Here is a 19,791-nt window from a genome sequence, read left to right on the forward strand (position 1 = left end):
GGCTGCTCTGGGTGTGGGTTTGCCTGTATGCATGTCCAGCAGGTGCAGGGAGGAGAAGTGTGCATTAATCAAAGTCTCCATAGCAGAGGATCTTTTTGTTGCTGTTCATGCTGTTGCTGCTCAGGGTCTTGGCAAAACACAGTAATTAGGGGATAGTTTCCAGCTGCAAAAGAAGGGACAACCCCTTCTCATTTGAGTAGGGTGTGTGTTTGTGAGTGTGATGGATGATGGAAGCACATATGTTTCCATATTCAACATGCAGGCTTTCTAGATGACACGGCTCTGCAAATGGGGGGAGACACCACCTGTCCTATGTATTCTGGGGGAAAGCAGAAAAAGGTCTCATCCTAAATAATGACAGGGCCTGGGCAAAGTGTAGGGATGGTAGAATCTGTTAATTTCAGTTTTATCTGTTAGTCATTTTTGCAATCTTAAATTCAGTTCTGCACATTTTGCAGCAGTTTGTGATTTATTTTTATTTATTTTTTAAAGCCTTATGTAAACTAATTAGCAACCAAAGAACTTCAGGCCAATATCCCTATTAAATAATGATGATAAGTTACACTGGAACCTCAATTTTTCAGCACCTCGGAAGCCGAACATTTTAGAAGCCGAACATCGAATAGCCAGAAGTAATTGCTTCCATTCTCGAATGCACCTTGGAAGTCGAACGGCTTCTGCTGCATGTTTTTCTTTTTTCTCAATGGATTTTGCCAACCGCACATTGCTCCTCGGTTTTCGAATGTTTTGGAAGTTGAACAGTCTTCCGGAATGGATTATGTTCGAAAACCAAGGGTCCACTGTATATGCAACTATTATGCCTAAAAGACTGGGAGAAGTATTGAACACATTTATCCACAAAGACAAAGCAGGCTTCTTGCCATCTAGACAAATAAGAAACAACATTAGGAACATCTTGAACATAACTGAATACCTAGAATAGAGAAATAAAAAGCAAGCAAAACTACTGTTCCTAGATGCAGAGAAGGTATTTGATAATGTCTTGTGGGTTTTTATGAAGAAATGTATAATATATATGGATTTTGGATTAGCATAACAATAATTGCTTTAAGCAATGGAAAGAAGATATATCAAACTTTATATGTCGGAGGGAGGGGGGAACCACGGAGTAAATATAAATTTTTAATTGATGCGAAGAATAGAGGGGGTTTGCCCTCCAAGACTTGAAACTATATTATGAATCAGCATTTTGTGTTGGATGAAGGAGTGGATAGAACTGAAGAATGTAAACATATTAGACTTAGGGGGAGCAAACTTAGTTTATGGATTGCATGCCTATATTCATTACGATAAAGCTAAGGTACATAAGGGATTCCTTAACTATGTTATAAGGAGGAGCCTATACAATGTCTGGGAAAGACAAAGATATTTTAGAAAGAAAGACTCCCTGTTGGATTTCACCCATTTAAGCAGTGGCAGGAAAAAACTAAACATGGAAAGAGACTGGGGAACATATAATGAACTTCTTGAATATAAAGAGGGCATCATAAAACTAAAAAATTGGGAGCAAATCCAGAATTGGGTAACTGACTGGTTTCAATACTTTCAACTAAATGAGGTCTTTAGGGAAGACAAAGAAAGAGGATTTGTACAAGGAGGATCATAAACTGAAAAAGTGGTATTGGGGAACAACAACAACAAAAATAATAATAATAATTTCCAAAATACAGTAGTGCTTTGGATCCCAAACACCTTGCAACTTGAACGTTTTGGCTCCTAAATGCCACAAATCCAGAAGTGAGTGTTCCGGTTTGCGAACGTACTTCAGAAGCCGAACGTCTGGCGTGGCTTCTTTGACTTCTGATTGAGTGCAGGAAGCTCCTGCAGCCAATCGGAAGCCATGCCTTGGTTGTCGAACATTTTTGGAAGTCAAACGGACTTCTAGAATGGATTCCGTTCAACAACTAAGGTACAACTGTATATAAAATCCTATTAGAATGGGAGACGAAAGATGAACTGATCAAGGAGGCAATGACAAAATGGGCAATAGACATTGGGCATAGCATTGAAATCTCAGCATGGGGAAAACTTTGGAATAAAACTACGAACTTTCCGGCCTGTTATCTGATAAGAGAAAACATGCAAAAGATGCTTTATAGGTGGTATTTGATGCCTACCAAATTGGTGGTCAAAATGTACAAAAGAGGTTCCAAGCTGTACTGGAAGTACTTAGAAGTAGAAGGATCATTTATACATCTGTGGTGGTGGTGTAAATATGCCTGAGATTATTGGGAGATGGTATACAATGGCTGAAAAAGATATTTAAATTTACATTCCCTAAGAAATCAGAAGCATTCCTTCTGGGTATAATTAGTGATGCGATACCAAATAAGACTCACAATTTATTATTGTATACAACAGTAGCAGCAACAATAGTGCATGCTAGAAATTGGAGACCAAAGGAGACTCCAGGAAAAGAACAATGGTTGTATAGATTAACAGAATATGCAGAACTAGCAAGCATGACTACTAAAATAAGAAATCAAGATGAAAAACATACAAGGATGAGTGGGAAATATTTGGGGAGTATTTAAAAATATATGGCATTAAATTTAACTTCCAAGTAGGGGAAACTTTATGAACAACAGTTGACAACAACAAAAATATGGAAGGGGGTGTAGAATAGGATGGATAAATTACTGGATATGCAGCCAAGTAAGATATATCTGAACTGCCATGGAAAGCTGGGTGGGAAAGTCTATGTAAAATATTGTATAAGGATGGAAATATGATGTGTAAATATAAAACTGGGGGAAATGCATAAACAATTTAAAAGATAAAAGAAAGCAAAGAAAACAAATCAGTATTTTAGTTTCATTTCTCCTAATAAAATATTTTATATGCAGTTTTGACTAATGTACGATTTGTTGTTGTTGCAAGCAATCTCCCCTAATGTAAAGCATTTCTGTATGCTATTTTCCCTAATGTATTCTTCTTAAATTCACACTTTTATCTAATATATGCTTTTTTTGTAATAACTGTTTGGGTAGAAAAATCAGAAATTGGTTTCTTACCATGAATTTCTGTTTGAAGAGTAGACCAGAGGACATTGTTCTGACAGGATGACTCCTCCCATAGGACCAGATAGGCAGGGCCCTTTGAAGTCTTTTGCCTCTCCTTCCACTGGCGGGAGCCCTCCAGATTGAACTGGCAGAGCTAAAAACAACTCATCCACCCATAGCCCAAAATGGTCATGTCTGTTTCAAAAAACTGCCACAGTGGACACGTATATGTAAGCTGAGAATTGCATAACAATCACACTCTCACCAACCATTCAAACGAACATCAAGTATGTCATGTCAGTGGAGGGGAAAACTCAAATGTTATCCAACCCTATTACACCATCGTCCCACCCACCCAAAGACATGGGTGCAGAAAGCAAAAGGAAAGGAGTTGGGAAGAATGCCTTCCACTCTTCTTTTCAAACAGAAAACCAATTTCAGTTTTTGCTCAAGTGAACTGGAGGTCTGTGCTTACAATTTTATTTAGACAGAGCTTAGGAATTCCACAAGTCTTTGCTTCTGGCATTTGCTGGGCCTCTGTGGGAAAGAAAATTTCTTCTTCCTTGATTTCTAGATGACCTAAGGAGTTTATTGTCCAGACTTATGGGGCTCTGGGAAGCTTCTAAGGAGCATACAGCTTATTCGTTAAGGGGAGCTACCACTTCGGCTGCCTTTGGAACTTCTGGGGAGGAAAATGGACTGCTGACATTCCAGTCAGCAGAGATAATTATACGGTGGTTGAGGACAACCATGGTAATGTCTAAGTTACCAAATAAGGGAGTTCAGAAATAAGCCTCACAAGCTCAGAAGAAGACATTCATCATGCCAGAGATAGAAAGTTTTTTGGAGTAGAGCAGGCATGTCCAACAGGTAGATCGTGCTCTACTGGTAGATCATGGGGTGCTCCTGGTAGATCCTGGTTGATCTCTGGCCTCTCAGCAATTTCCTTACAGAAAAGCAGAAAAGAAAAAAAAGCCCAAATCTCCACAACTTTGGCTTCCTAAAATCACTGCCCGTTTTTTATGACAATGAGTAGATCACTGCCAGTTTTTTTTTACATTGTGAGTAGATCACAGTCTATTGGGAGATGGACGTCCCTGGAATAGAGGATCTTCTTGAGCAAGGAATATTCACTGGACCAAAACACCACATAATAGTCCTTAAATCAGGGCACCAAGTAGGCAACACCTTCTTTTAACTATTGCTAAGGCTGGAAGCAAATATGAAATGGATTTTCTGTCTGCCAGTTAATTAGCAACTGGAAAACTAACAGACTGCTGGGGGACGAAAAGGCACTAGTATGCTACTACAGTGGTACCTCGGATTACATATGCTTCAGGTTACATATGCTTCAGGTTACAGACTCTGCTAACCCAGAAATATTACCTCGGGTTAAGAACTTTGCTTCAGGATAAGAACAGAAATCTCTTGGCGGTGGCGCGGTAGCAGCGGGAGGCCCCACTAGCTAAAGTGGGGCTTCAGGTTAAGAACAGTTTCAGGTTAAGAACGGACCTCCGGAACAAATTAAATATGTAACCAGAGGTACCACTGTACAGCAGCAAGAATGCTGCTCACCCCAAAATGGAAAGCAAAAGTCCCAGAAAAGGAAGAATGGATACAAAAACTTATGAAATATGCAGAAATGGCGAAACTTATCAGAAGAATAAGAAATCAAGATAACAAACTTTTTATAAAAGAATAGAAATGGTTTATTGAATATTTGCAGATAAATTGCAAACAGATAAAAACATTGGCAGGATTCCTGTAATAACCTGCAGTTTCATAAGAGTTTATATTTAAAGTAGATAATTAAATGAACAAATTAAATGAATTTGGATATGCAGAAGATATTAAAAAATAAATTTAAGGAACCGCAGAAAGAGGGGGAAGGAAGCCAAACATTTAAATTTTAAAATGCTTGCAAAATTAATGAAATGTATAAATTTTAAAAGTATAAATAAAAATCTAGAAGAAGAAAAAAGAGAAGAAAAAGGATGAGTTCTGGGTCTAGCAAGGTGCCCCTTTGTAGTCTACTAGGAGAAGCGGAGAAGGGGCAGGGGGGCATTGATGCTTCATATTCCTTTTTTTTTTTTTTTGCAAATGGGAATACTGATTTCCATGTTTGAAGTGTTCGTAATCCAAAAAGTTCATAAAGTAGGCTGTTCATAGACCGATGTACCACTGTATTCAAATAATATATTGCCTACTTTTTATCACTGATCTGGTGTCCTCTATTAATCCTGCCATTTAATTGTTTTTGAAAAATGCTTCCCTTCCCCCGGCCACGAACTAAATGCCTATTTTATGATGGCACATTTCACCTACAATTGTTAGAATTTGTTGTGGGGTTTTAAAAAAGTCATTATTTTCCCCCAGCAGTCCTTATACCCCTTTACTGCAGACCAACCCTGGGATTAACTTCCACCACTTCCCCTGCCACCTTTCCCAAGGAAGCTTCATTTGCAAAGGAGGAGCAGACCTCATCTTGAGCATTGCCTCTAATGGATATTCTAACTTTTATGCTTTAAGCCAGGGCAAGAGGCAGCAACAGCAGTTCCCACCTCTCCCTTGCACACTCACTGCTGCCTCTGTTCCCCTCAGTAGGGAATCACCTGCCACCTCCACATCTCTCTTCCTCCACTGGGAAGTGGCAGGAATCATTCTATGTGCTGTGCCTTCCAAGGGCTGTTTGGAGTGTTCTAAGGTCTTCCCCTCTTGCCTATTGGAGCTTATGTGGATATTGTTGGGATAAGTTACAAAAGCAGGAACTGTACGGTTTGAGTACTTCCTACAACTTCCTCTCGGCTGGCCATCTCCAGAGTGCAATTCTCTTTCTCCAACATCGTCTCCATAGAAGATAGTAACAAACTCCAAAGGAAAATTCAGGTGACTATGTTTAAAAATGAGTAGGGAACATTTGTGAAGATGAATGGTCAACCAGGAAGGTTTTCTCACTCCTGGGCTGCTCTTCCACCTTCCATGATGACATCATCTGATTCTGATTCTACTATTCTCGTAGCCCCTTCCTCAGATTCTGCAGGGTTACCATAGAGACAGCAAGAAACAACTTTGCATCATCGCTATTCCGTTTCCCACTTCTTACCGGACGTCGTTCAGTAAGCAGTGCAAGGTGTGCTCTCAGATTAGATAATTGTGGTTTTTGTGTCAGCATTCCTATCAACATGGCAAGTAGGAAATTGTGCCATCTAGATGTTCACCTGTTCTGCTTCATTGTCCCATGAAGCAAACAGAGAAGCCAGCTGGGAAGTTAAGGATTTATAGCTGGGGATGGATGAAATCTTTGGACAACTTAAGAGATGGTAGTATACATGCAAGTGGATGCTGTGATAGACAGCAAGAGAAAAGGGAGAAAGGCAGATTCCCTTAAAAAGCCACTCCAATTAGTCAAGGTCCCAGTACCCCCCATGGGGCTTAGATAAGCCATGACTAAGGCCCATTTAATGGTCTTCAGTGGGACTTAGTCTTGAATTTATATTTCACTAGATGTGCCGGTGAAGTCTGAGGCTCCTTCAAAATCACATATATATGTTTGGTACTACTGTCCATCTACATTGCATTTTGTAGAACAATGTACATTGCACTTGTCCAAAGCAGCTTACGAACCAAGAGTTTCCAAGGAGCAACAACACAAAACATCAGTTTGGGAGGAAAAGCAGTAGATAATTTTAAGTCCATAAAAATGTCCATAAATGTTCCACATTGATCCAGAACCAAAAGCAGTTTGGTTAGATTCTGCTCTCGTGTGAGAGCCTGAAATAGCAATTGTTCCTTAGATGAATGATGATCTTTGTTGCTGTTGTAACCCCTATCTCACCGAATTATAGAAACAGGTGAGCTTAACAGGTGTAAGGTTTAGCCGGTGCCTAAATCTTTAACTGGGGTGGGCCTCTACCATCATGGAAACTTAGCCCCCATTCCACTGGAACAGAGGAACCCCGCTGTCCAGATTGGGAGCCCTGTCCCTATGCCATCAGCTGCAAACAAGGAAATGTTTCTGGTCTTCCAGCAGGTAGAAGCCCAACCCATCCTGGGACCTACTCATATAGCAGTGGTTGCAAACAAAAATGAACAAGATTCAGGCCTCTTTGCAGAGGATATAATTTTATGTACCTCTGACCCTATCACAGCAGGTAAAATACTATGTACACAGTTGGAACAGTTCTCTAGGGTCTCAGGATTGCAAAAAACTTTTAAGAAAGCAGAGGTCATGCTTTTTCATACACCACCCCATTCATATACAACAGACGTTTACAGCAATGTTGAAGATTCCAATAGGAAAAGTTTTATATATCTGGCGGTGCAAATTACTCAAAATTTGAAAAAACAAGTTGTATCGGTTTAATTATAGTACGGTTTGGAAAGCTCTAAATATGGATATAATACATTGGAATAAATGAAGACTCTCCATTATGGACACATTAGTTGCATTGAACAGGGCCGTCTTTACCCAAGGGTGCAAGAGGTGTGGTGCACCCATGCAACAAATTCGGGGGGGGGGGTGCACCAAATGTATACCTACTGTATACTGGTCCCTCTCGATCAACGGCAGTGAAAAGCAGTGGAGCGAAAGTCCCCACCTGCCTCCTCTGTTACTGGAACGTAGGGGCAGGCGGAGGTGCTGGGTAAGCCCCCCATACTGCCATTCAGAAGCAGAGGTGACACAAGCCCCCCATACTGCCATTCAGAAGCAGAGGTTCTCCTAATTATTGGATCTTAATTGGCATAAGGGACGCGGGTGGCGCTGTGGGTTAAAGCCTCAGCGCCTAGGGCTTGCCGATCGAAAGGTCGGCAGTTCGAATCCCCGCGGCGGGGTGCGCTCCCGTCGTTCGGTCCCAGCGCCTGCCAACCTAGCAGTTCGAAAGCACCCCCGGGTGCAAGTAGATAAATAGGTACCGCTTACCAGCGGGAAGGTAAACGGCGTTCGGTGTGCTGCGCTGGCTCGCCAGATGCAGCTTTGTCACGCTGGCCACGTGACCCGGAAGTGTCTCCGGACAGCGCTGGCCCCCGGCCAATAGATGTGAGATGGGCGCACAAACCCCAGAGTCTGTCAAGACTGGCCCGTTCGGGCAGGGGTACCTTTACCTTTACCTTTAATTGGCATAAAGCAAGGCACATGCCAGAGGAGATGTGATTACCAGAACTGTGGACTATCCAGCTACACCAATCTGAGGTTTGAGATTGAGAAAAGATTTTATTCTGTTTTGGAGGTGGCTGGTGGAAAGGGAAGCCCTATTGTTTATATTATGGTAGTTTCTACATTTATGATTTGGCAACCCTCTCCAATTGCAAGTTTTAAGGATATACAAGTGAGGATTGATTGCTGGATGGTGTAATATTGAGATTTAAAAGAGAGAGTTGAAGCTGCGTGTGGTTTAAAGGGAATGAAGGTGGAGGAGCTCTATTGTTTAAATGGATCACGGTGAGAAACTAGAGCTGACCCCCCCCGAACAATGGAAAAAGAAAAGAGACTAAAAGGAGTTGAGACATAACCTAAGAGGAAGAATACTGGCCAAAACTAAAATGCAACCGTAAAGATGAAAGGATTCTAGTGGCTGTGGATGAAAAGGGGCACAGGGGCTCCTAGGATGCTGATAAATCAAAAGGAAAGTGCTGCCAGATCATCAGCAGATATGTTTGAAACAGCTCCCCCTTCCCAGATTGAAGAGGGAATGGCAAATCTTCTAGATTTCAACCAATCAGAGGTAAGGAGTGGACTGTTGTTTATATGGAACTGCCTGAGCATTATGGGATGGAGCTAAAGCGAGCAAGTAGGAGCTAACCATGAGATCATAGCTCCACCCTGAATTACACTGGGAAAGAAACAACAGCAGCAAGAGAAGCTCAAGGACGTGGCAGCATACAAGGGCAATGAAACCAACAATTGTACATATTATATTGTTACACACAGACTGGGGGGGGGGAAACAATTAGCATTCTTCACTTGAAGTTCTATGAAAGGTTAAGTAACAGAATAGAAATCATTAAGAATTCAGCTGTTGTCTAAGTGATTAATTTGTTAAATGGAATATAACTAGAAGTTAATAAAAATATGAAACACAGTAATATCAAATCATAATGGACGCATCAAGCACAGCATGCAGGAAACCACTTTGATGAAATTGTATTAATTTGGAATTAATTGGTATTTGTATACTTGGGTTAAAATTGGAAAATTAATAAAAATAATTGACCAAAAAAAAGCTTAATTACTGATGACTCTAAAAGAATACAACTGATAAGAGTTAAGTCTGTTTTAAATCTTCATTTTATACTGCCACTAAGTCTGCGTCTTGTATGTGCTGTATTAGCTGTGAATACTAAACGGAACCTTATCTGTGTGAGAAAGGAATGCGCACAAGTTCCTGGAAGCAGAGACTGCCAAGGGGGAGATTAATGGAAACCAACATGGGAAAGACAACACTGAATGCCTCATTAATCATTGGTATCATGCAATAACTACTAGATGAACAGCTGACAGAATTAAGAGCTGAGATGTGTAGAACATTAAAAGAGATTGGATCAAAGATACATCAGACTAGAGAATGCACAGGACCTGTGGAAAAAGATGTGGCTAACAAGCAGACAAAATGGGTAACAGCGGACAATGAATTGGAGTGGATATCCATACAGCTATCTGGAGCATTAAACAGACAAAGGATGCTGCTGTAATGCCAGAAGAGATGAATGGAGAAGAGATGGCAGAGATGGAGCTGAGAAAGAAAGGGCCTTGTGTACAAACTGAAGTGAAAACAGGGGGGAAATGCCTCTAAGCTCTTGATAACTGGTCTAGAAAAAGAATGGAACCATGGAAGGATATTTCCTTTTCCCTTTAGATCAGGAAAACGCATGGCCAACAGGAAATGGGCTTGGAATATATGGAACTGAGTATGAATTAATGAAGATACAAAACACAAATAAGAATGGACTATTACATTTTTAAGATTTGTCAAAACTTTTGGGGAGAAATTCATCATATTGGACCAGAGAACGACTATTTTGGACATTTAGTGATAATAATCATTGAAGAGTTACTTTTGGAGTTTTTGAGTGGAAAGGGCAGAATTTGAGATGTCTGGAATGGAAGATATAGAAAACAAGACCTAGCAGATTGAGAAATATCTGGACAATACAGATAGATGATATCCTGGAGTGAATACTTTGAATATTTTGGATAATTGTCATAATTAGCAGACAGAGAATTGGAAGCCTTTTTTCTTTTTCTTTATTTTCTTTTTCTTTCTCTTCTTATCTTTCTATGATATCTAATACTTGTTTTCTTTCTGTTCTATCTATATTTATGCTTTGCTTTTTGAAGTTCCCGAATTTGGATTAATGAAGGAGACACCGGAAGTTGATAGATGGAAGACAAGGGGACATGTAAGGGGCAGAGTAGAAAGGATCCCCCAGGGTGGGAGGCTGGAGGGAAGATGGGGAAGCTCCCAGGTGGGAGCTGGGAGGGTTCACTCTTCTGTGTGTGGAATACAGTGGTACCTCGAGTTACAGACGCTTCAGGTTACAGACTCCGCTAACCCAGAAATAGTACCTCAGGTTAAGAACTTTGCTTCAGGATGAGAACAGAAATCGTGCTCTGGTGGCACGGTGGCAGTGGGAGGCCCCATTAGCTAAAGTGGTGCTTCAGATTAAGAACAGTTTCAGGTTAAGAACGGACCTCCAGAACGAATTAAGTTCTTAACCCGAGGTACCACTGGTAAGGGCTAAGATATAATGTAGAGGGCCTTGCTTTCACTTTCTATTTTTTTCTCTCTTTTCTTTCTTTTCTTGTTCTTTCTTTTTTCTTTTCTCTACGTCAATTAGGCTTTTATTGTATTTTTTGTTGAAAACTTTTAACATAAATTGATTAAAACAAACAAACCAAGGGGCTACTGGTGTGGTGGTTGCCCAACTCAGAATTGTGGTCTGTGTGTGTGTGTTATAAGTATCCATTCCGACTTGCATAACATCCCGTTTAGAACCCCAGACAAATGCAAGAGGGGTACATAACTGTAATCAACTACAGGGAGCAACAGTAGTGGGGATCCTGGTTTGCAGGATCTCATAAGTTCTGACGCTATGGCTGAAGAACGCTCTGCTCCCGTAATGAACAGCAAGGGAAAGAAATGGTTCTGGTCTCTGAGAAAAGCCTGCCCCAACCAGCCTCTCATGCCCTGGCGGGACAAGAAAAAATGAGATTGGCTGAAAACAGGAGAGTGAGGAGAAAAGCAGCCGAAGAAGTGACTGTCCCATTTGTTTGTCACCAGGGTGGCCCAAGAAATGTTGGTACCTGAGGCAAACCAGAAAATGCCCATCCCAGGGATGAGTGAAGAGCCACACTTAGGATAAAGCAGTGGTGGGGTGGGGAGAGAAATCTATATTGGGAGGAAGGGTGGGAAGAAGAAGAAGAAGAAGAAGAAGAAGAAGAAGAAGAAGAAGAAGAAGAAGAAGAAGAGGAGGAGGAGGAGGAGGAGGAGTTTGGATTTAATATCCCGCTTTATCACTACCCTAAGGAGTCTCAAAGCGGCTAACATTCTCCTTTCCCTTCCTCCCCCACAACAAACACTCTGTGAGGTGAGTGGGGCTGAGAGACTTCAGAGAAGTGTGACTAGCCCAAGGTCACCCAGCAGCTGCAGGTGGAGGAGCGGAGACGCGAACCCGGTTCACCAGATTACGAGTCCACCGCTCTTAACCACTACACCACACTGGCTCCCACTGGAAGAGACCAGCAGCATCTCCTATTTGCCAAGAGGTGACATGGGGGGCTGCTGAGGAGACACCGGATCCAACCTCCAAGGAGTGTGCTGCAATTGTTGCTGCCACTGCAGCAGTGGTGGCAGTGCCAGGCAATGCATTCCTTGGAAGCCAGATCTGCTGCCTCTGTGGATCCTGTCATCTGAGCCGGTTGCCTCACCTTGCCTCATGTGTGAGCCCACTCTGCCTCTTACTGAAGCTCCAAATGTACAGCTTGAAAACTCCCCTCCCCCCCAGAGCCCGAACTCCATTCAGCTCAGTCACATAACCTACAATGCCATGGAAGTTGCAAAGGCAAAAAAAAAGTACGTCAGACTCTATTTTAAAGGTTTGTTTTTCTTCTGCCAGGCTCGGGTCAGTTCAGCTGGCAGCAGAACTGCCCCTGAACTGAGTTTGGAATGGGGGTAAATAGCCCCAGCACAATCTACCCAGGCATGAATTATGCTGGCTTCCTTAAATTCGGATTGCTCCATAAGAACTGGTGGGAGGGAGGGAGGAGAAGGGTGGCTGCAGCCATGGCTAATGGGTGAGAAACAACAGTCTCCACATAGCAGCTTCACCAAGCCAAACATGGTCCCCACCCTCCATGTGGAAAACCACATGCCAGAATGGAATATTAAAGTGGATTTTCCAGGTAAGATCCATAAGTAGCAAACAAGGAGTCCTGCAATTTCCTGCTCATGGATCTTTCACGAAGAAAAGTTGGAGGGGGCAGGGAGAGAAGGAGGAGGAGAGGGAAAAAGAAAAGAAAAAGGGAAAGAAATATGTGGGGATTTTCCATCCCCACATAAAGTTTTGTGCATGCATTTCTCCACAGGAACTGTTCCAAAAGTGCTCTGGAAAAGGAAAACATGATGTCAGGAGAGGCCCTACGACTACACTGATCACTGTCCTTAATGTTTACCCATTGTCTGCTGGCAAACCCCTGCTCCTCTTCCCACAAAATAAGGGCACTCCCCCCCTCTTTTTTTTTTTGCCTAGGGTGTAACTCAAGTGTGCTTTTGCCTTCCATCCTGCAGCACAAAAACCTGCCACACCGTCTGCTACACCCGACTTGTCCCTTCTGGACTCCGTTCCACACACCACAAGCATGCTGCTTCTACTCCCCACCTCCTGCAGTCCCCCTACTCAGGACAGGGCTGGGGTGTTTTCTGCAGGGACTAATCAGTCAGTGTCTGGTTGGTTTATTCTAGGAGCTGGCTTCTGTCTCAAGGGCTGGGAACAGTTCTCTTCAAGCTGTGCTGCCAGGGAGAGAAGCATCGCCCTCCACAGACCAGACCCCCTCCTAATTAATGCAGCAGATTAATTCCAGAGGGTAAGAGGAGGGGATTGGGGAAACCACAGGTGCCCCAGGCCTGTTTTCTGGAGTAGGAAGCCAAGGGGTGGTGGTGACCAGTGCTTTTATTTGGGAGGGGTGTACGCAAGGGTACACAGTACCGGCACCATTTGTACTAGAAGAAAAGCACTGGTTAAAAGTGTGGCACCCACTGTAACAACTTCATGGTGAGTACTTGCACCTTTCTTTCTAGAAGAAAAGCACTGCTGGTGAGCCTCTGGCTGGGAGCTGAATGCAGTCCCCAGGCCTCTCGGACTTGACCTTAGAATTCTTCCCAAGCCACCACCAGTTGCACTTCACACCCTAGGTCAGGGGTCTGCAACCTTTAAGACAAAAAGAGCCACTTGGACCCGTTTCCGAAGAAAAAAAACCTGGGAGCCGCAAAACCATTGCGACATTTAAAACAAATATAACACTGCATATATTGTTTACCTTAATGTCCGATCTGACAGTGGGCGGGAAGGTGACGTCGGGACGGTGCATGACTAACGCACACACCGCCCCCATGCGATGTCACAGCCAGTACAGCGCCCGCCACAGTGGGGAGTGTTGGGGCGCACAATGCGCCTCCTCCCCTCGCTAGTATCTGCCCCGGAGCCGCGGCAAAGGTGTAAAAGAGCCACATGCGGCTCCGGAGCCGCGGGTTGCAGACCCCTGCCCTAGGTGCTTCTTGCACGGCTAGATGTGTGCCCTTGAACTCTGATAATGCCTCTTGCTTGCCTGGATGGAGGACAGGATTGTCTGTGCAGAAACTAGTCTATTGTACAAAGGGAAGGATTACACTTGTTGCTACACTCGCCTTTGTCTCTAGTTCCACGTGCCACTGGCATGTGGACCTCAGAAGGCTGCCCAGAAGGGAATGTGGCTCTTGGGCTGGAAAAATGTTCCTCACCTCTGTGCAAAGGGAACATAAGTGCCTCTGCACACTTCCTTCAGATGTTCCATTGCAGCAGCTGGGCAGTGTTCCAGCCCAGTTGCAGGGAAGCAAGTCTCCAGTTTTTGCAGGAAAGCAAGTCTCCAGTGGAGCTTTTAAGCAGGATTTGCACTGCCAGCACAACCATCTTTCCTTCCAGATGTCATAAAAGTTAGTTCAGATGAAGTGGTTGTCCTAAGGAGATATGGAATGTATGTCAAGGCACCTTCCTCGGACAAAGTGGGACTGGAAGTTGTGTCTGGGCTGCAAGATCATTACTACTACTACTACTATTACGTTTCTCAGTACATTTCCGAGCACAATATACCTGAAGGAGCGTCTCCACCCCCATCGTTCTGCCCGGACGCTGAGGTCCAGCATCGAGGGCCTTCTGGCGGTTGCCTCACTGTGAGAAGCAAAGCTACAGGGAACCAGGCAGAGGGCCTTCTTGGTAATGGCGCCCGCCCTGTGGAACGCCCTCCCATCAGATGTCAAAGTGATAAATAACTACCTGACATTCAGAAGACATCTTACGGCAGCCCTGTTCAGGGAAGTTTTTAATCTGTGATATTTTAGTGTATTTTTGATTTCTATGGAAGCCGCCCAGAGTGGCTGGGGAAACCCAGCCAGATGGGCGGGGTACAAATAATAAATAATAATAATAATAATAATTATTATTATTATTATTATTATTATTATTATTATTATTATTATTATTATTATTAGATTCAGGTAGGTAACCATGTTGGTCTGATGCAGTCAAAATAAATAAATAAATTGTCCAGTGGCACCTTAGAGACCTGCTAAGTTTGTTCTGGGTATAAGCTTTTGTTGCATCTGAAGAAGTGTGTATCTGAAGAAGTGCACATGCACACAAAAGCTTATACCCAGAACAAACTTAGTTGGTCTCCAAGGTGCCACTGGACAATTTTAATTTATTTATTTTGATTATTATTATTATAAGTCTCTCTCTCTCTCTCTCTCTCTCTCTCTCTGTGTGTGTGTGTGTGTGTTAAAATGAGGTGCTTCTGGTTCTCATATATTGATAAAACTGCCATAGGTGCTAGGGCTGGACAATATCTGGTTTTCAACATCATGATATATCACCAGCTAAACATTGTGATATACCAATATATTGTGATGTCTGAAATAAGGATGGAACTATGCAGAGGTGAACAGGGTAATGTCCTGGCAACTGCTACTACTTAAGGGTCTAAAACTGATAAATGACGATATTATCAATCACCACACAGTCACTTTCATCAGCAGACAAACCAAAATGCATCCAAACAGGACTTTTGGTTTTTTGTCTTAGCTACCAAATGGTGGTATTCAGGACAATTAAAAGGAAAGTGACGAGTTATAGTGAAGATAAATAATCTGGGACCGCCAGCAGGCCTGCCAGAAGGCAGAAGTGGCAGCAGCCTGGCAGTGGCAGCAAAACCATTGGCAACCTTGCAGGCCTCACCATGGCCACAGCAGGTGGTGGCAGTAGCAGCAGCAACCTGCAAGGCTTCATGGCAGAAGCACAAGAAGTGGTGGCCTGCAAGGCCTTGCCCCAGCGACGGGAGGTGGTAGCAGAAACAGTGGCAGGCTACAAGGTCATGTCATGGCAGTGGGAGGCAGTGGCCGAAGGGGCAGTGGCCTGCTAGGCCATGTCACGGGGGCGGGAGCCGGTGCAAAAATGATGCTGGGCTTGCAGGCCGCCGTGAACAGTCATGCACCCTGGCCCCTGCAAGCCCAGTGCTACTCTTGCTAGCAGTGCTGGGCTCTCAGGGAGGGTGCCTTGAGTTGTTGCTTCCTTCTCACAGTGCCCTCAGCTGGGGGGCGGCTGAGAAGGACACAACAGACAAGCGCCCTGGCCCGAGAGCCAGCTGCAGAGTGCCGTGACAAGGACGCAACAGCTCATAGCAGCCTCTCTGTAAGCAGCACCGCTCACAAAAGCAGCACTGGGTTCGCAGGGGGGCCATGGGGCAAGTCTGTTGCGTCCTTCTCAATTGCCCTCCCCCCAGCTGGAGGGTGCTGAGAAGGATGCAATAGCCCATGATGGGGCAGGGTGCTGTGATGCGCCCCCCTAAAAACTGCACCTGGGGTGACAGCCCCCTCAGCCCCCCACTACACCACTGCCATGGGGTAAAGGACAGTGGATCAGCTTGGCCTGAATGGTGGCCATACCTTCACTACCTGTGATTACTTCCAGACCTTCAGTTCGCCCATCCCACCCACAGCTGTTGCAAGCTGGTGTGTTCCAAGCACCTTAATCAAGTGCAGGCTACAGTGCTAATAAGTTACTTTAAACAGGGCTATCATTTTTGGATGGAGAAACAACAGCCTGGTTTGTGGGAGGGAGAGGCGAGATGAAGAACGGTGGGGGAGAGGAAATAAATCTACATATAATTAACATGTAAGCTCTTTCAGTGTTTTGAAGTAAGGAAGAAGAGGAGCCAAGTAGCTAAGCTCAAGAAGGAAGTCACCAAGGAAAGTTCACCTGCACCTGTTAGACTTACACTGACCTCCAGTGGCCAGTTGGGCACATTCCATTGGCCTCTGCTTGACAGCAATTTTACTGTACAGCAGGGATGTTGTGAGAGAGAAGCAGTCTATATGGCTGCTGGTGGGGATTTGAATGATGCAAAGAATTGCTGTTAGTTTTAGGCTTCCAAATGTCTGGCATAGCTAGAAAAGGCCACTGCCAAAAGGGAAATCAAAACTTCCTTACTCAAGGAGCCTGACTTACAAAGTCAAAATAAAAAAATTCCTTCCAGTAGCACCTTAAAGACCAACTAAGTTAGTTCTTGGTATGAGCTTTCGTGTGCATGCACACTTCTTCAGATACACTACTTCTTCAGTGTATCTGAAGAAGTGTGCATGCACACGAAAGCTCATACCAAGAACTAATTTAGTTGGTCTTTAAGGTGCTACTGGAAGGAATTTTTTTATTTTGACTATGGCAGACCAACACGGCTACCTATCTACTACTGACTTACAAAGGTTTACAAAGATATGGCGAGGGATCAAAGCTCAGTGGTAGGTCATGTGCTTCAGTCACAGAAAAGTGCCCCTGATTGATCCCTGGTACCTTCAGTTAAACAGATTGCAGACGATGCAGAAGGCCCCAGAGAGCTGTTGAGGGCCAGAGGAGATGCTGTTGGGTTAGAAGGGCCCAATCTAACTTGTTATGAAGCAGCTTCCTAAAGTCTCTATGGCGCTAAGAGCCAGCTCAGAGAAGAAATAAGTGCTTGCATGCCACAATGCAGCACTGAGAGCAAGTGAGGATCAAAGAGAGCAAATAAAGTTAAAATGGCCATCTATCTATCAGTTAAGAAGAGAGTCAAACACTTCCTCTTCAACTCTAGCTAAAAAGAGAATTGAAGGAGAAGGAACTTGGCTCTGATTTAAGCACACAACAGAGATACCATCTCTGAGGGGAGGAACATGAGCACCTTATAGAAGATTTTGAGATGCCATTCTACGCAAACTCCCTGGTGTTTGCTGCTCAGGTATCATTAAAAAAAAATATGTTGACATGAATCTCCTTTCTCTGCTCACCATCAATCTTTTTGCCTGTTTGTCATGCAGCCTCACAACCAGGAGCAGCCAGAATGGTAGAGCAGGGCTGCAGAGACACCCTCCTGACACTGGCATAACTGCCACTGCCAGGGTATGACTGGATGGCGGTGAAGTCAGGACGGTGTGAGCACACCACTGGAATCAATGCAGTACTTCTTCTAGTATGCCCACATGGCCCACCAGCTGCTGTTCTCCTTTGCCTTCAAGTGTCTCCTTGCTCCACCTTTCAGCCCTGGTTCTGCTAAGTTCTTACCATAGAAATTTGCAGTCAATTCTCAACTCTTTCTTCCTCTAAATTCACAGCACAAGCTTCAGAGAGACTCTTGGACAAAGTCAAGCAGCTACTAGGCCAAGCAGACTGAATGAGGTAGGTTGAGGCACACCAGACCTCCAGGTAAAACTTTATGCCCTGAACTTATTCCAATGCTGCCAGCTCCACCAAAATCTCAATAGAACTAAAATACATGTTGATCTACTGATTGTCTGAAAATCCTTTGGGTTGAGACAAGTCTATTATCTTTGGCCTTACATCATTCTTTTTTTAAATATTCCACAACAAAGCAGCAAAAAATACTACACAAGTTGTTCCTTCAGTCAAGTGGAGCCAAAGTACAGCCAAAGTCAGATTGGCTGTTGTGTTCAGTCTGCTCTACAATCACTAGGATGTTCGGGCTCAGTTTTCTCTGCCAGGCACATTGTCTGCAGAAACACGTTGGTAACCAACAAGGTTTTTCAGAGGGCTTCTCAGTGGAGGAGGCCTATTACTGGTCTGATGAATCTTAAAGGCGTGACTAGGAGACGCTAGAGTTTAGTGAGCAAAGTTGAAATGGGTTTCTCTGGGCTGGCTCACTAATAGGATCTCCTCTGCCTCTCATACTCAGCTGAAGTTTTCTCTCTCTTGCTATCTTTTTCATTTGTTTGTGTGAAGAAAAAAAGGAAAGCAGTGAGTTTAGCACTCTTCTAAGAAAGCAAAAAATAAATTGATGACGTTTTTATTGATGAAATAATCTGCGCTGAGTATGTTGAAAGTGTGTGTTCCATGGCTTTGATGGACAAAGTCAAATTCACTGCAGGGTTACTATACCAGAACACTGCTACGAACTGTGCCAGCATACTTTCTGCCAAGCCCCACGGTGCTAGCACTGAGAGGTTCACAGGTATAAGCAATGTGTTCTAAAGGAAAAGCAGGGCTCAGGTATCTTTACATCCATTATAATATGCCACCAGTGGCTGAGAGGGACACCAGACCATATGTTTTGCACTGGCTGAAGAGAAAGGGAACTTGGTGAGCAAGACAGGCCTAAGGCACGGAAACAATAGCACTTCAAGTGTATTTACAAAGACGTGATGAAAGGTGAATTATAGGAGTTGCTGCCCCCCAACAGGAAGGTGTTTTAATATAGTTTGAGCAGCTGGTGTGTGAAAATTGAATGTTCTACCCTTTATCATATGCCGGCCAAGGGCAGACTGAGGCTGGTAGGGCAGTGCCCCATTTGCCCTAATTGGCCAACTTCCCCAGTTTCATCTCTTGCTCCACTCACCTCCCGGGTCTCATTGTTCTGGATCAGCGTGTACAGAGGGACCACATGGTTGATTTCAAGGAGCACAGGTGTAGGACTCAGCTGTTCTTTGCCTGGGCGTCGACATAAGTGGCAAGTAGAGGGGCAGCGACCCTTTTCTTCACAGCGGATCTCCACACCCGATATCAGCTGGTCATCTGACAGCATCTGGGCGGACAACAGGCCCGAGAGGTAGGTGATGAATGGCATGGACTTCAGTTCCTTCTTGTTACCTAGTTCAGTTGTTTCTGGTTTTGGAACAGAGCAGGGAGAGGTGGGATGGAGGGTGGGGGGAACAAAAGTAAAACACTAAAGTTCAGTCCCAAGTAAATTATTTTAGAGTATATATATTAAAAAAGTGGTACCTGCAACAAAATAGTGCATTGTGGAGTGCTCCCGTTCAGAATTTTAGCCACCCATGCCTCTTTTCAGCATTCATCCTATTCATTCATCCCCCCCCCCACTCCAGGTTTCTGGGCTTAACCCCCCACCCCATACAAATGCCTCACAGAATTATGTGGCCACAGAATATGCTGTTCTCACTGGGCTGCTGTTGAGGATCTATCCTCTAAATATATATTTCTTCTTCTAATACTGCAAATTTCAGAGTTCTCCCAGATAGGC

At 43.9% G+C, this 19,791-nt stretch overlaps 1 protein-coding gene and 1 long non-coding RNA gene across 7 annotated transcripts in view; one reads left to right on the plus strand and one right to left on the minus strand.

Annotated features, from left to right (window-relative positions):
• The window catches only part of ASTN2 (astrotactin 2), a 672,988-nt gene that overhangs the window by 134,694 nt on the left and 518,503 nt on the right, over positions 1-19,791 (minus strand). For all 6 annotated transcript variants that reach the window (XM_082208795.1, XM_082208797.1, XM_082208799.1 and 3 more), the window contains one exon: positions 19,150-19,415. In XM_082208795.1, the coding sequence (XP_082064921.1) occupies positions 19,150-19,415 (266 nt within the window). The remainder of the gene's footprint in view (positions 1-19,149; positions 19,416-19,791) is intronic.
• The window catches only part of LOC309524411, a 409,164-nt gene continuing 395,507 nt past the window's right edge, over positions 6,135-19,791 (plus strand). Inside the window, exon 1 of the long non-coding RNA XR_014215894.1 lies at positions 6,135-6,212. This is a non-coding gene — a long non-coding RNA (uncharacterized lncRNA). The remainder of the gene's footprint in view (positions 6,213-19,791) is intronic.

The sequence above is a fragment of the Podarcis vaucheri genome (assembly GCF_965113315.1).
Source record: "Podarcis vaucheri genome assembly, chromosome: Z".
In the NCBI taxonomy this organism is placed as follows: Eukaryota; Metazoa; Chordata; class Lepidosauria; order Squamata; family Lacertidae; genus Podarcis; species Podarcis vaucheri.